The sequence below is a fragment of the Lagenorhynchus albirostris genome, chromosome 11 (genome assembly GCF_949774975.1).
Source record: "Lagenorhynchus albirostris chromosome 11, mLagAlb1.1, whole genome shotgun sequence".
In the NCBI taxonomy this organism is placed as follows: domain Eukaryota; kingdom Metazoa; phylum Chordata; class Mammalia; order Artiodactyla; family Delphinidae; genus Lagenorhynchus; species Lagenorhynchus albirostris.
In genome coordinates, this window is record NC_083105.1 from 58,134,543 (window position 1) to 58,150,051 (window position 15,509).

The 15,509-nt window shown below is 56.0% G+C and overlaps 1 protein-coding gene across 1 annotated transcript in view; it reads right to left on the reverse strand.

Moving 5' to 3' along the window:
* LRP1 (LDL receptor related protein 1) overlaps nucleotides 1-15,509 on the reverse strand; it is a 79,492-nt gene that overhangs the window by 50,012 nt on the left and 13,971 nt on the right. The window contains 7 exon segments of the mRNA XM_060165816.1: nucleotides 1,008-1,244; nucleotides 2,437-2,580; nucleotides 3,048-3,237; nucleotides 4,270-4,492; nucleotides 4,602-4,764; nucleotides 13,759-14,022; nucleotides 14,143-14,271. Coding sequence (XP_060021799.1) covers nucleotides 1,008-1,244; nucleotides 2,437-2,580; nucleotides 3,048-3,237; nucleotides 4,270-4,492; nucleotides 4,602-4,764; nucleotides 13,759-14,022; nucleotides 14,143-14,271 — 1,350 coding nt within the window.

A 15,509-nucleotide genomic window follows, 5' to 3' on the forward strand; every position in this document is an offset into this window, starting at 1 on the left:
AAAAAAGCTGCACATGGCAGCAAGAAAACCTACGTGGCACACGTGGGCTCACTTGAGAAGGCACGTCAGGGCCTGAGCTGGGGTGGACAGCTGAAGCAATAGGCATGTGGCTCTGGGCACAAGTGCGACGCCACATCCCAGGCCTAAAACTCCTGAGCTAACAAAATGAGTAAGTTAGGGAGTGATTTTTCACTTAGCCACAGGCTTCTTCTCAAGCTAAATAGCATCCCTGGTATAGGGAACCCCAGTCCTTTCCTGATGAGGAGTTACTTTTGATTTCCCCGAAGTCTTATGATTGCTGACGGCTGAGGTTCTCTGAGCCGAGGTGGGGGATGGAGAGCAGGCCAAGGGGTGGTAACCAGCACCAGCCAGACTGACTGGTTAGGAAGCCCTGTCCTGGGGGCCCGAGTGCACGTTTGGGAGCTCCTAACACCCGGGAGGCATGGTGCAGCGCTCGGAGGCTCAGAGCCTCCACGCCGATGGATACTCAGAAGACAGTGCACTGCGGACCTGCTGGGGCAGCTCAGAGGGAAAAACTGGATTCCATTCACAAAACACAATTTTCTCAGGACATGTAAGCATGCAGCTCTTGGCGGCCGTGAGGTCTGGCTGCACAGACCCTGTGTGTACACACGTGTGCCGGTGTGTCTGCGCCGATTCAGAGCCTCAGGCCTCTCCCCGGCTGTGCGCCGCGTGAAGCTCCGGGGCTCAGAGCCAACGGCAGAGAGACCCTGAGTTTCCCCAAGGCTGGCAAGGACGGCCCACACGGCCTTAGCCATCCATCCTCCGGCCTCTTCCCGGCTCAGCCAAGAAGGGGGTCACCCAGGGGTCAATCTGTCTATCCCCTCATCTCCATGCCAACCAGGCCAGCTAGCCAGTCAGCTGGGGACTCTCCACGCTGGAAGGGCACCAGGAGAGAGACGCCCAGGCCCCCAATCACTTCCTGCCTCAGGTGGGCACGTGCCTTGGGGGTCCCATCCACACACCGCCCACTTTGGGGCCCTTACCATCCTTCAGGATGGTCTCCCGCTCAGTGCCATCGATCTTCTGGCGGCCGATGAGGTAGCTGGTGGTGTCGGCAAAGTAGATGAAGCCGGTCTCAGCATGGAAGTCCAGGGCCCGGGGGTTCATGAGGTTCTCGATGGGGATCATGTGCTCGTCGGGGACCTTGGCCCCCATATCCATGCCCCGGATGATGCCTGGCCGGCCCTTGCCATACACGAGGAATAGCTCGTGTTCCGGCTCTAAGGCAGGCACAAGGAGGGGCACAAAGTCAGACACACACACACACACACACACACACACACACACACACACACACACACGGCCACCACCCAGCCAACGCCCCGGCTGTACTGGGTCAAGGGTGTGGGGACGGCAGGGGGTCTGAACCACATGGACAGACACATAGCATGTAAGGTCCAGGGAACAACGCCCTGGGGGTTTTTCCTATGCACCCTAGGGGTGAGAAATGGGGTGGAAGTAGCATGTCTTCAGTAAGTGCCCTCTGTTGAGTAGTGAAATTAGCGGCCCAAATATGTTGGAATCAGGTCCCTTTTGACCACTTCCTCTGTTCATCCTAGTCTAAGCCATGTCACTTCTTGCCTACGCCGCAAAACAGCGTCCTGCCACTTCCCTGCTGCCCATCCTCCGCCCAGCATCTAGCGTGATCATTTCTACAAACGTGACTCAAATCTGTTAAGCCACCCAGAGCTTCTCATTCCAGTTAGAATATAATCCAACACCCTTCCTCATCTCCCCTCACTCACGCACTGCCCTGCTCCCGTCCCCCTGCCGCCTCTCTGCTCTCCGGCCCGCCAAGCTCACGCTAGCCTCTGAGCCTGGGCGCTACAGATTCCCTCTGCCGGAAACGCTCTCTTTTCAGGTACATGATTCTCATGATTCACTTCCTCATTTCACAGTGCGCTTGACGTTACTATCGCCGCCGCAGAGAAGCCTTCCCTGACTGTCGTCTAAACTGGAGCCTTCGCTGTCATTAACTCTAAGCTGCACTTTATTTTCTTCCTAACACCTACCCTCACCGCAAGTTATTTATGTGTTTATCTGCCTCCCCTTCCAGACTATAAGCTCCATGAGGCCAGAGACGACGTCTATCTTGTTTACTGCTGAAGCCTCACTGCCAGGACAGTGCCAGACATAGTGTGCGCTCACTAGATACTTGTTGAATGAAGGAAGGAATGAAGGGATGAATGGGCCAGTTGACAGCGTTCTCCGGAGCCTGAGTGGGGGAGCGGGATAAGCCCTGCTCTCGGATGGGAGTGCAAGTCGCATCCCTGTCCCTCACCAGGGCGAAACTTTGGGTAAGCCCCTACCATCTTTCTGCATCTCAGACAGATGCAGCTGGGCTGTGGGAGGCGGGTAAGGACCCCTCCCGTCCCACCCCAGCAGGCACACAAGCCCTTCCCTGTCACTCACTCTTGCACGACTTCCCATCACTGCCCAGGCTGAAGCCGGAGCGGCAGCGGCAGGTCCGCGCCTTGTGACTGTTGGCCAGCAGACAGATGTCGGAGCAGCCTCCCGGCTTCCCGTACTGGTCATTCTCGCAGGCGTGGCTCCTCACTGGGGCAGGGTGGAGAGCTGCTCAGGACCCCTCGAAGCCCCTGTGCCAGGCCTTGAGAAGGCTTCCTGCAGTCTGACCACTCTCCCTCCTGCTAAGGTCTTTGTGCCTGTTGTCCCCTCTGGGGATTCGGAAGCCACGGGACTGGCATTCCTCTGCTCTGACACCACCCAGCCTTCAGACTCTTGGGTGGGGACCTCTGTGGTCAGGGGACAGAGTCACACTGTTGCCCACAGCCAGGCGCTTCTACTCTAGACCAGCCAGGGAACTGGGAGGGGTGATCTACGTCCTGAGCAGAATAGGGGCAAGGGGCTCCCTCGGGGTGGGATCTGGAGGCTGACGGGCAGGAAGGGGCGGCGGGGGAAGCAGACGGTGGAGCGGAGGTAGTCTGGGGTGGATGGCTAGGAGAAGCAGTCATGCCACGAGAGAATCAGGGGTGTCCCTGGCGGGGCTGTGGAACCCCACTCACCTCGGGGCTGACGCCGCTGGTGGTAGATGTGGAGGGCACCTCCCTTGTCCACACGGGTGACGACCTGGTAGTCGGTGCTGTTGAAGCGGTTCACGCGGATCACGCTCGTCTTCTGCTGGGCGTTGGCGTTGTCTGAGTTGGTGGCGTAGAGATAATTCTCAAACACGGTCAGGCCATACAGGTGCTCGATCTGAGGTGGGCAGGCAGGAACGGTCAACATGAGGAGAAGAGAATCCTCCCTCTGCCCCTGGTGAGCCCCTCAGCTTCTCTTCCAGACTCCATAACTTGCATCCCCAAACTCATTCCACGGTTGTCTGACTCCGTGCTTTACTCCTGTCTCCTCTGGACTATCCTGTTCTTGAGATATGCTTGTCAAATCCCATCCATCCTTCACAGAGCATCTCTTTGAAGGGCTTCTGGAACCTTCTAACCAGAGAGGACAGTCTCTCCTTCCACACTCCATTTCTGGCTGTAATCCACTGTCTGGTGATCTGTGGGTTTACTCTACCCACTCCGCTCAAACCCCTTGAGGGCAGGAACCATGTCCCTCTCAGAACCAGGCACATATCCAATGATGGGATGATTTTGCACTGAAGTAGAGTTGGGCCCTACACTCTGTCCACAGGGAACATGCTTAGCCCGCCTCTAGCTCCCAGCTTTTGGGAAGGTTGAGAGAACAGACTGGCCCCAAGCAAGCCTGATAACAGCCTCTGCTACCTGCATAATGTATCTAAGGTAACCAACTGTCCCATTTTGTCCAAGACTGGCCCAGGGGACTTTCAGGGCTGACACTGGGACAGTCTCAGGCAAATCGGGATGGAGGGTCCCCCTAATTATCCCAGAAGAGAGGTGTCATCTCTGAACTGGAAGGGCTTCTGGACTAGGTTCAAGTGCTATTTCCCAGCTGTGTAACCTCAAGCAAATCACTTAACCTCTTTGAATCCTGCCTTTTTTCAGCCGCCAAAAGGGAACTGAGACACCTGACCGCTCATTTTCCAGGGGCTTGTTGTAAGAACCCAACTCAAATGAGAAAAGGGAAGTAAAAGGTGGTCTCTAAAATGACTGTGGCCGTCCGAGCGGAAGCCATGTTCTGTCCTTTCCCCCAGATGCTCGTGCCCACCCCCTCCCTACCAGAGGGCTCAGGGCAACCACGCTCCCATCCTGTCCCCCGCCCTCCCAAGAGGCCCAGAGAAGGGTTTCCCGGCCGAGACTTCCTCCTCACCAGGATGCCCTGGATGATGGTCTGCCGGCCCTTGCCCTCGTAGTCCACCACCTCAATGTAGTCCAGGTAGGCATCGGCCCAGTAGACGAGGCGGCTGACCAGGTCCAGCGTGATGCCGTGAGGAAACACAATCTTGCTGTCGACCAGCTTGGTGCGGTTCTGCCCGTCCATATCACAGCGCTCCACTTTGGGGATCTGCCCGTAGTCAGTGAAGAACACCTTCCTGTGAGCAGATGGCATGTTAAATGGGGTCTGGACACCGGGCACCCTCCCTTCTACCACAGCCTCTGCCTCCCTGTTCCAGGGCCAGTGCCCCTGCCTGCCCCGCTCACCCCATGGCAGGGTCCAGTGCAATGCCCTTGGGGTTGTAGAGCTCCAGGTCTAGCAAAGTGACACACGTGTCCCCGTTTCGGTTGCAGACAAAGATCCTATCATCGATGTCATCCACAAAGTAGAAGTTGCCTGTCAGCCAGTCGATGGCCATCTGTTCCACGTCTGGAGAGTGTGAATGAAAGGGCTATGGGGGAGGTCCTCCCACAGACATGCCCACCCTCTGCTGGTGCAGAACCTACCGTGGGAAGCCCACCTCCTCTGGGGTGCCCTCCTCCACCACCCATGCCACGGCTGTCTCTCCTCCCTGAGCTCTTACGGGAGCTACTGGCAGCGGCACGTTTTGCCTTGTGCTCTTGGCCACCCTTCACCAACAGGGTCTCTCCAAAGAGAAGTCTCTGAGTATCCTCCCACACCGCCCTGCTCCCCATGCCGAGCTCAGGGCGGGCACACAGGGGCACTGGACGATTGGTGGCTGGTTGGCTGACGGACAGGTTTCCCAACTCTAGCTCCTGCTTGAATGGGACCAACTTCTTGGGGTTCCAAAAGGCAGTGAGGATAGGTCTACTAGCTCATTCCAGAACTTTTAAAATCTGCTTTTACTTTAGATAAGAGCACTCAGGCTAATAAAACATCACACATCTCTGCTTTTGGCTGGACTTTCATCATCTTTGTATGCTAAGTCGAGTTATATCACACTAGCTAGGAGCACGGACTGGAAGCTGTACGTGCTGCATGACTTTTAAAAGTGGAAAAGCAGGGTATCCATCAATAAATCCGCTCTGAGAGAAGAGAATGTCCAAATAAGGGGCCCGCAGAGATGGAAAAGGGAAGGTCCATGGTGGCAAAAGGTTGGAACCAGTGGCATGGGCCAAACTTCCTGTACTCACTCCCATTCCCCTGTTTCTTCAATGTCCCTATTGCTCAATTTCCTCCAGTCCTCGGAAGGGTGGGAAGGAGCAGGGAATAAGATATACGGCTGGAGGGCTTCCCTGGTGACGCAGTGGTTGAGAGTCCGCCTGCCGACGCAGGGGACGCGGGTTCGTGCCCTGGTCCGGGAGGATCCCACATGCCGCGGAGCGGCTGGGCCCATGAGCCATGGCCGCTGGGCCTGCACGTCGGAGCCTGTGCTCCGCAACGGGAGAGGCCACAACGGTGAGAGGCCCGCGTACCGCAAAAAAAAAAAAAAAAAAAAAAAAAAGATATAGGGCTGGAGGAGAGAGTGCAGAGGAGGAGAGCTATCAAAGGACTCTGAAGGTAAACTGAGGCATGGCTCAGAAAGAGGGGGAGCTTCAGAAGGGTGGGAGTGGGGGAAGAGGATGGAGACCAGGTGCCCATACTCAGTCTATGGCAAAAAGGGCCTAAGAGATCAGGGGTGGGGCAAGGGCAGCAGGAAGTCTAGGAGGCAGGAAGTCTGGGGACGGGACCCCTGCTGGCCTCCTGGGGGGCAGTGTGGCTCCTTCTCTCCAGGACCCACCGGCTCCCATCCACCCACTGCCCCCTCCAACGACCACTATCAGAGGTGATACCTCTTGCAAGCAGGGAAGTTTCCAAGACAATGAGTCCCTGGGACCCCTGCCTTGCACTCCACTTCCACCAATTTCCTCAGCAGGTAAAGGAGTCTTTGGACCACCTGTCTCTGGCTGAAACTTTTTTATTTATTTATTTATTTTTTACTGAAATCCCCACTAGCCACACTCAACCTGGTAAGGATTATTCAATCCCTACACGGCTACAGGTATAATGACTAGGCTTTCTGCTCAGCCCTCCCTAATCCTCCCCCCTCCCTCACAGGGATTCAGGGGCTGTTTCCTAACAGTGGGTAGGGGTGGGGGGCACAGGGAACAGGAACACGGCTCCCAGGGAACTTGGCCAGGCCCTGACACTGACTCACAGTCACAGGACTTAGGCTGAGGGAGGAAGGGAAAGAGCCAGTCTGAGACTCTCACCAAACTAGTTTCCTCTTCAGGTCCCCCCTGTTGAACCCCACCCCAAGATGCCTGGAGAAAGAGGTCACAGGGATGAGGTGTTACCCCTGTGACTGCTGATGTGTCCCTAAACCCAGCAACTCTCTCCTCTGAGCCCCAGTACTGTCCCCTCCTGACAAGGTCAAAGAGAGGGGGCAGAGCAGCCTGGGCGCGTGGATCCCAGGCCGGGGAGGAAGAGGGCCCAGTGCAGGGGTTAGGCGAGCAAACTACCCCACACTGTGACCACAGAGAAAACAGATGAAAATGAACGCTGCTGGACCCCATCCAGAGGAAACCAAGGTCCCAAGCTGGGGCCGGGGTGGGGGGGGCGCGGGGGGGAGGGGTGGACCCTGCCGCAGTCCCAGGCAGCCAGCAGGGTGGGTGAAAGGCAAACAGGGCTGTGTGCCCTTTACTTGGTGGGCACGGTGGGGGTCTGGGGGATGCTGGCATGCAGACGAACCTCATCACTCAAAGCTGTTTTCCCAGCACCAGCTGGGGCAGCTGCGTCCTTCTCTCCAACTTCCTGAGGCTTCCCTGAGTCACTGCCCAGCTCCAAGGCTGGCAACACCCTTCCCCTGCTCCCCGATCCACCCTCCCTCGGCAAGAGGGGAGGAGGAAGAAACCTGAAGGGATCTGATGCCCCCCCATCCCAGATGCAGTTCCACGTCCTCCCCTGCAGCCTCAGGATGGCTGACCTTCGAGCCTCCCTGCTGGCCTGGGAAGGAAGGCAGAGGGACCGTCCGGCTCTCAGATGTTTACCCTTGGCTCGTCTCCTCTTCCACCTCCCAAAGGCCAGGCAGGGCCCCACTCAGCAGGCCGGTGAGGAGTTGGCAAGAACTGGAGTCCCCAGCCCGGCCTGGGCTCCCCTTTGGTATTTTTGCAGCTGGAGACTATTAGTTGCAAGCAAAAATCCTTTGTTATCCAACCCCTCCACCACATTATCTTCCTCTCTTCTCAAGTCCAGACTCCTCTGCACACCCCACCACATACACTCACACACATGCACACACTCACACGCACACACACGCTGGGCCACTCTTCCCATTCCAAGTGTAGTGAGACGGGCTCAGATCGGGAGAGGGCACCTTCCCTCCCGGGCTCCCCGCAGGCAGTGTCTGGGCCACTGCCCCCTGACCCGGGGCGTGGAGGGGGCAGCTGGAGTCCTGGGCTTCGGCCTGCAGGACCTGACATTCTGTCTCCACACACCCAGAGGGCAGCTGGCCCCTCGTGGCCCAGCCTTCTCGGGACTGATCCACCTCACAGCACCCTCCACAAGGGCTCTATGGCCAAAGGCCCCAGAGATCCTGAAGACGGGAGAATCCTGTAAACCCAAGGGGTGGGATGCTGTGTGGTGATGGGAGGAGTGTGGGGCTGGTCTGGAGGCTGAGGGGTTAGGGATCCCAGGGTGGAGAAGGAGGCCAGGAAGCTGGGAGGGTAATAAGACAGAGGATAGACCACAGCCTGCCTGCGATATCACAAAGGACTTTCAGTTCCAGGCCCCAGAATAGACCTGGGCTGTGTGTTTGTAACTGCTGAGCCCTCCCTGTGCCCCAACGCTGATGCTCAGCGCTCGGCACTCGCCACCACTCCAGCTTTCCTCGACGTCGCCCTCCTTCACGTCATTCAAGAGGCGTCTCCCTAAACTGGTGGCTGCTTTTCCAAAAACAACAGCCCCAGCCCATTCCCAAGAAGACCCTAACTTCAGCCGCAGGATTCTAGTCACTCTTCCTAAAATAATTCTGGGGAAGGAGGAGAGTCTCTATGCCTTGAGGAAATATCCCCCAACACATCCATACACCTAAAGATTGCAGAATAGGGTACCAGGTCCCTGGACGAGGAAGGAAAATCCCATTTCCACCTTAACTGCATCCCCAGTGAAGACACCGAGTTCTTGCCCTTATTCCAGAAAACTTCCCTGCCTCTCCCATCACTCTGCTCTGCCCTGGGCCCAGACAGCCTCCAGACACTGACAGCCTGGGTGTGAATCCTAGTTCTGTCACCTTCCAACTGTGGAACTATGGGCAAGTCACTTGATGTCTCTGAGTCTCGGTCTGCGGATCTGGGATGGGATGGTGCATTAACAGCACTTAGCACGGGGCCTGGCCCATGATAAACGCTCCACAAATGGGAGCTGTTGTTCATACCACTGCACGATCCTCCCTCACCTCAGCCCCATCCTTCCTCACCTTTTCCATCTGTACCTCCAGCCAGAGCCCTGTGGCCTCCTGACTGAAGGTAGGCCCTCCAGGTGGGCAGTTTGGGGCTGACACCTACTACTTATTCTTCAAGATAGTTCAGGCCCCCAGAAGGAAAATTCCTGTATTGCAGGCTTCCATAAGCCCCTTTTATCACAGCCTGCTTACCTGATTACAAATACTGTGAGGGCAGGGCAGGTCTTTCATTTTTGTCCCTAGCGCCTGACACACACGTACTGATTCATTCAGCAAGTATTTGGTGAATGCCGAGTGCTCGCTCTGTTGTCCTAGAGCTGGGACTTAATTTTTTCCTTCCCTTCTATTGCCAGGATCCTCCTTTTCTGGCCTGAGGATGCCTAAGACAGTGGGACAAGACGTCTGTCACGCAACGTTCTTGCTTGTCAGAGCCACTCTGGGATCTCACCCAAGGGCTGGGGGAGACGCTCGGGAGCCCGGGGCCTTTGCAGGTAGGGAGGAGACCCCCGGGCAGGCCTGGCAGAAGTTTTGCTAAATGGCACGTGCTCACACTCCTGTTTCGTGCTGGGTCCTGATTTCAGCCCTTCTTGTTCCACCAGCAGGTCCGGGGATCAGCCACACTGGGTCAGCTCTGTCCCTGGGCTCCCTTCCTGCCCCGCTTGTACTTCCAGCCCCGCTCCCCTCCCCTGAGTGGCCCAGGTCCACACAGGCTCTCAGTCCTGGGTCCCGGGGATGAGATGCTTGGACTCTGCAACTCTGATTCAGAATCAGAACAAGGGTCTTCCCACTATTGAGAAATTCTTGCTGGGCTCTAAAACACATCTCTCTTGCTTAAGTTACTTCCTTTGGCTTGAAAACAGGGAGGGGGTTGTTGGGCGCAGGCTGGGTGGAGAGGCAACTTCAAGGAGACAGCGGGGGAGGAGAGGACTGGGCTGGAGCTGTGCCGGGAGACACAGGGCTGGCCTGGCCAGGAAGAGGAGAGAAGGGCCATTAAATGATTAGGAAACTTGGAATGGGAATGGGAAGCAAAAGCACCAGGATGCGGGGGGCCCAAGGCCAAGAGCAGGCTGGCGAGAGCCCCCCAATATTCTGACACCCAATGGGTGGAAAGGCCAAAGAAGCAGGTGGCCAGTTTTCATCCGTGACACTGGAAGTGTTCTGTAGGCTGGGGTGGGAGCCGAGAGGGCCTTGGGTGCCCAGCTCAGTGGGAGCATGGCTCCCCTTCCAGCAGGGAAGCCAGTTCATCAGACTCAGAGGAGATACTCTCTCTTTCTGTGCCCCTTCGCTAGACAAATCACTGCCCTATTTCCTGTTGTGATTTTAAACACACACACACACACACACACACACACACACACACACACACACACACACGAGAGGGAGGGAAAAGTGAAGCTGGCCAGCTGGACTTGGGGACCCATTTCGCAACCTTGCAGCCTGCAGCCTAGGAGGAATTTTCTGGGCCTCCCCTCCAATCTCCTCCTTCCCCATGCAGCATGGTACAGGGAAGAAACCCTAGGACCCCCAAGGGCCCCTCCAGAGCATTCCCTCATACACAGCCCCGAATGAAGTGACTTCAGCAAACCTTATGTCCTTCAAGGCCTCTATCTGCAACCTCAGAACCTCCCCTCACCACACACACACATCTTCCCAGGGCCCCGCCCCTGCAGTCTGTGCTCTTTCTTTCTACAGCAGAAACATCCTCAAAGCTCAGGGAGGACAGGTCAGAGGAGTGAAGCCTAGACAATGCAGGGCCGGGCTGGGCTGGGGGTGAAGCAGACTTGACCTCCAGCCCTGCCCAGGGGCGGCCCTGCAGGGGGCTGGACAGGGCCTGAGGTTCCTTGAGAGGGTGGTCAGAAGTGGGGGGTAGGGTGGGCAGGCCAGGCCTGTCGACCCCTCTGGGCCTCGGTTTCCAGAACTTCAGTCTTTTTTCTGTCACTTTCAAAATGCTTCCCATGTTTACGCACAGCCTGCTCTACCGTTTCTTTACATCAACTCACTTTTCTTATTTTGCTGCATCCTAAACAATCTATGAAGTCGTAGGTTTGATATGCTGGTTGTAGGAGCTTCTAATGGGTATTACATAAAAACATAACTATAACAATAAAAAACGCACATCCATACATGACCTAAAAATCAAGGCATTCCGGCTTTGGGAAAGGCAGTAGTAAACCCTGAGGGGTGGGACACGGTCTTCCCTGAGGGTCTCCTGGCTCACCCCATCATGTTCTCTAGTCATGGGATCAGAGTCCTCAGAGACATCCCCGTCCTGCTGGGGCAGCGGCAGAGGGGAGGATGGACTGTGGAATTACATCCCAGGAGGGAGAAGAAGAGATGAGGACTGATTTCTAAGACCCACCCCCCAACCCAGGCCAATGCAAGACACAGGCTGGGGGAGGAAGCGCTGGCAGCCCAGCCTGTTAAGGGATGAAAACACACACACACACACACACACACGCAGACACACACGCACGCACACGCACACACACCTGTCAGAACGAGTGAGGATGCGGTCAGTAGGTCTCTCCCCACTCTTGAGTAGAAACAGAGGGAAGGAGCTGGGCTCAGACAGGAAAAGGCCAGACTTCGGCCCTAAGCCTATTCCACGGAGCCAGTCATGAAGCCGCACCAGCCACTGTGGGGCCTGGGAGGGGCCCTCCGAGGGCTCAGGAGTCAGAGCAGGCCTGGCTCACAAACGCCCAAGGACCCATGTGAAACAGGCTCACTTCCTGGCCTCCTTCCTTCTTTCTATTCTATTTCTGTTTCCAGAGTTTTCTCCAGGGCAGGCTCCCCCTTCTTCCCACACCAGCAGGCGGGCTTCTCAGCCTCTGGGCTCTGGGTTCCAGCACCTCTCCCTTGTCAGACTCCTCCCCCTGCATGGGGCTCAGGCCAGGGGTCCGACGGAGGTCAGGGTCGGCCAAGAATGGCATGATTGCAGAGAGGGCTCCCCCAGAGGGCAGAGAGAAAGCAGGAGAAAGCAGCAGCCTTTCTTCTTCCTGCCCCTGGGGGAGCTAATTACAGGCCAGCAGCCCACTGCGCAGGTGAGTGCCTGGGACCAGCCACGCTGCACACCAGGGCAGGCCATCAGCCTCTCCTGGGAAGGGGGATAAACTGGGGGCGGGGGGGAGGGTGCTGGGGAGAGACACTTCCGACATCCTCAGCTCAGGGCCCATAATTAGTTTGTGGGATGAGAGCAAAACAACCATCCTCAGGGTGACAGCCAGACATTCAGGCGGCATGGGGGTGGGGTGGGGGTAGGGCAGGAGGAAGGGACAGAGGCTGGGGCAAGAGGAACCCATTCATTTGCCCCAGCAGCATTTCTCCCCAGAACCTTCCGGTCTCTTCTGGCCTCCTGGACTCTGCCCCAGAGGGGCCCAACGAATCTAGCAGACTTTGAAGGCAAGGCTCTGTTTGCCAAGGGAGGGGCACCCACCTGAGGTTATTTCCTGCTTCTCCTGGGGAGAAAGGCAGGAGAGGGGCCAGGCCAGAGCAAAAAATGTTCCCATCAGGGCACCCCTGCCAGCCACCTATCCACAAGCTCATCAGCCCATTGGCCGCCCTGAGGCAGGGCCAGGGAGGGAACTGCTGGAGCTGTTTGCCCAGACAGCCTGTTGGGTGGGACCGTCGACAAGGAACAGGGAGAGGACAGCTGTCTCATGGGGTCTCACCCTGATACTACCCAACCTACCACAACTGCCCACCCCTCAAGAGCTCAGCCGACCAGGCACAGCAGCCCCCAGCCCAGCACTCCAAGGAGGACAGGTCTATCACAGGTGAGCCTTGGTCACCAACAGCTATTGGGATGCTGTGGAAGGGCCGCAGCTGAGGTGTGGACCACACAATGGGGCTGCAAGAGGGCGGGGGCTCTTGGAGGAACTCCTGCTCCCTCAAAAACTAAGCCCTTGTGTCCTCCTGGGATTTTGGTCTTCTGTGGGGATCATCACATGGGGACCCAGAGAAGGAACTTCAAGATCTTCTAGACAGGACCCAGGTTTACCATCCTAAACCTTGTGTGCGCTGGCCTCTAGTTACTTCTGGCTTTCTCTGCAATTTATCTGATCTCGCCAGACAGGCTCAAACCCATTATGCAGATTAGGAAATCAAAGCAGAGACAGGGAGTTCTGGTTTACTCAAGGTCACAGATCAAGTTACCCTCTCTCCCGCGGGTTGCAACCGTAGGCCAGACCTCCCCCCTCAGCCCTGTGGTGCATTTCCTGGAAATGTGATGATGCCAGATGTTTTGTTTGTTTATGTAGCAGCATCTGAGATGAGCAGGACGGCTCCAGGCAGTGGATCTATGCCCTGGCCCCATCCCCAGTGACAGCCCATCTGCCACCTCTGAGACAGCAAAGTATGGCCTGGGAGGGAGCCCCGAAGGGGGACATCCAGGATATCTGAGAACGCTCACGTGGCCCCAGCGCTCACGGCTCCTCCTCTGGGCTCATTCCTGCCACAAAGCCCCCTAGAAACAGCCTCAGGACCCCTACAGCCATGCTGCAGCAGGGAGTCCGTTCTGGAGATGTCCCCAAGAGAAATAATGGAAGAGGAGATTGGACCCAGCCTGGCCGCGGCTCCTTTGCCCTCAGCTACAACTTAGCCAGGCTCCTCTGGTTCCAGGCCTCTTCTTTCCCTTGCTCTGGCTCTCGCTGTGTGGGAAAGCCCCTCTGTGGACTAATGAACACTCCTCTCTCTGAAAAGGGACAGCCCCTGGTCTCTGGAGGTTGACCAGTTATTGCCCCCATCGGGCACTTCTTCTGGGAGGCCCTTCTGTGCCCTGAGCCAGAAATGCAGGAGCCATCAGAGACTCAGCTCGGAGAGAGGGGAGGAAGCACAGCCATAACTCTGCCCCGGCTCCAAACAAGTGTCATCATGTGAAACCCCCTGCCTCGGCCTCAGTCAGCGGCTTTTGTTTAGGCTCCTGCCCCAGACGGGGGTCATCCCGAATACCCCTCTGACTCTGTCCCAGACAGGCTCTGTCTTGCCCATCTCCCCTGCCCTCCAAGCTGGAACAGGTGACTCACGGTGCAGGCTGAGGGAGATGTTGATGGTGTGCTCGTCCACGAAGCCCTTCAGGCCCGGCATGCGGGCACACTTGAGCTGTGTCTGGGCAGCACTGTCCCCAACGTGCACCCAGCACACCGTCTCGTTGGCGTAGCTGAAGTCCATGGCTGTGGTCTGCCGTGTGCTAGTGGGTGTGATGGTAGAGACCTGGGCCCCACTCAGGTACGTAGCCAGGATGTTCTGTGAGTTGGCAATCAGCAGCACAGGGGGTCGGTCTACCGGCTCTGTAGGTGGAGGAGAGAAGGGTCAATGCGGCAAGTGGCCCTGAGACCTCTCTGGCCACTCCCCATCAGGGAACAACACTGAAGGCGCCTAGCTGTATGGCCACAGGTGACCCCACCTACCGTTCTTGGCCTTGCAGGAGCGGTTGTCTGGCTGCAGCAGGTACCCTTCCACGCAGCCGCACGTGAAGGAACCATCTGTGTTGGTGCACAGCTGGCTGCAGGTGCCGTAAACCGAGCACTCGTCAAAGTCTGCCGGGAAAAGGAGAGAGCGTGGTCACTTCCAGCGCGCCGAGGGCAGGGAAGGGAGTGCCCTCAGACACCACCAGGGATGTGTCCAAGCCTACGGCTACTTCGGAGGACAGTTTGGCAGAATCTATTACAATAAGAAATGTGGAAACTTTATCACCTAGAGAATCCAGACTTGGAATCTACCCTGGAGAAATATCCACACACGTGCATATTATCCATTCGCTCAGAAAAGATTTCTTGAGTACCTACTATGTGCCAGGTACTGTTCTAGGCTCAGGGGATACATCAGTGAATAAAACAGATTCAAATTGCTGCCCTCATAAAACTTAAATTCCAATAATAAATGAAATACTACTACTACGATAATATGACAAAAAGGTAAATGGCATGTGAGAGGAACTAGTGCAATGGAAAGTGGCTGGTGCTAGGGAAAAATATTAAGCAGAGAAAGGGGACAGAGAATGCAGGTGCTGGGGGTGGGATTTTAGGGCGGTAGGGATGGCCTCACTGAGAAGGTGGCATTTGTGCAACGACCCCAGGGAGGTAAATTTAAAACAGAAAAGTTTGCATGGTGTGTAACAGAAGAAACTGGGAACGCCTTACGCATCAAAAGGGAGATGGCCAAGTAAACTGTGGTAACAGTCATACATCACAGTGGTTTTTAAAAGAATGAGGTAGATGTCTACGTATTAACATGGAAAAATCTCTAGAACATACTGGGTGAAAAAATTGAAAAAAGCATACGTACAATATGATATTTATGTAAAAAAAAAATCACATGCACATAAACAGTACTTTCAGTTAGATTCTCCATGAGTACATGTATACATGGACAGAAAAAGGCCTGGACAGAGAAGTAGCAAACCGGTAACAGAGTTGACCTCCAGAGAGATGGGGAAGGGACCAGAACTGAAGAGGATTTGTCAAAGGGGACTTTGGTTTTATCTATAATGCTTTAATTTTTTTTTTACAAGGAAACTCACATATGACCTATATAATTTTTTTTTTTTTGGCTGCACCGCGCAGCATGTGGGATCTCAGTTCCCTGACCAGGGATCGAATGCACGCCCCCTGCACTGGAAGCGTGGAGTCTTAACCACTGGACCATCAGGGAAGTCCCTGACTCGTATAATTTTTAAGATGACTTTTAAGAAGTCTGGTGGAGGGCTTTCCTGGTGGTGCAGTGGTTGAGAGTCCACCTGCCGATGCAGGGGACGCAGGTTTGTGCCCTGGTCCGG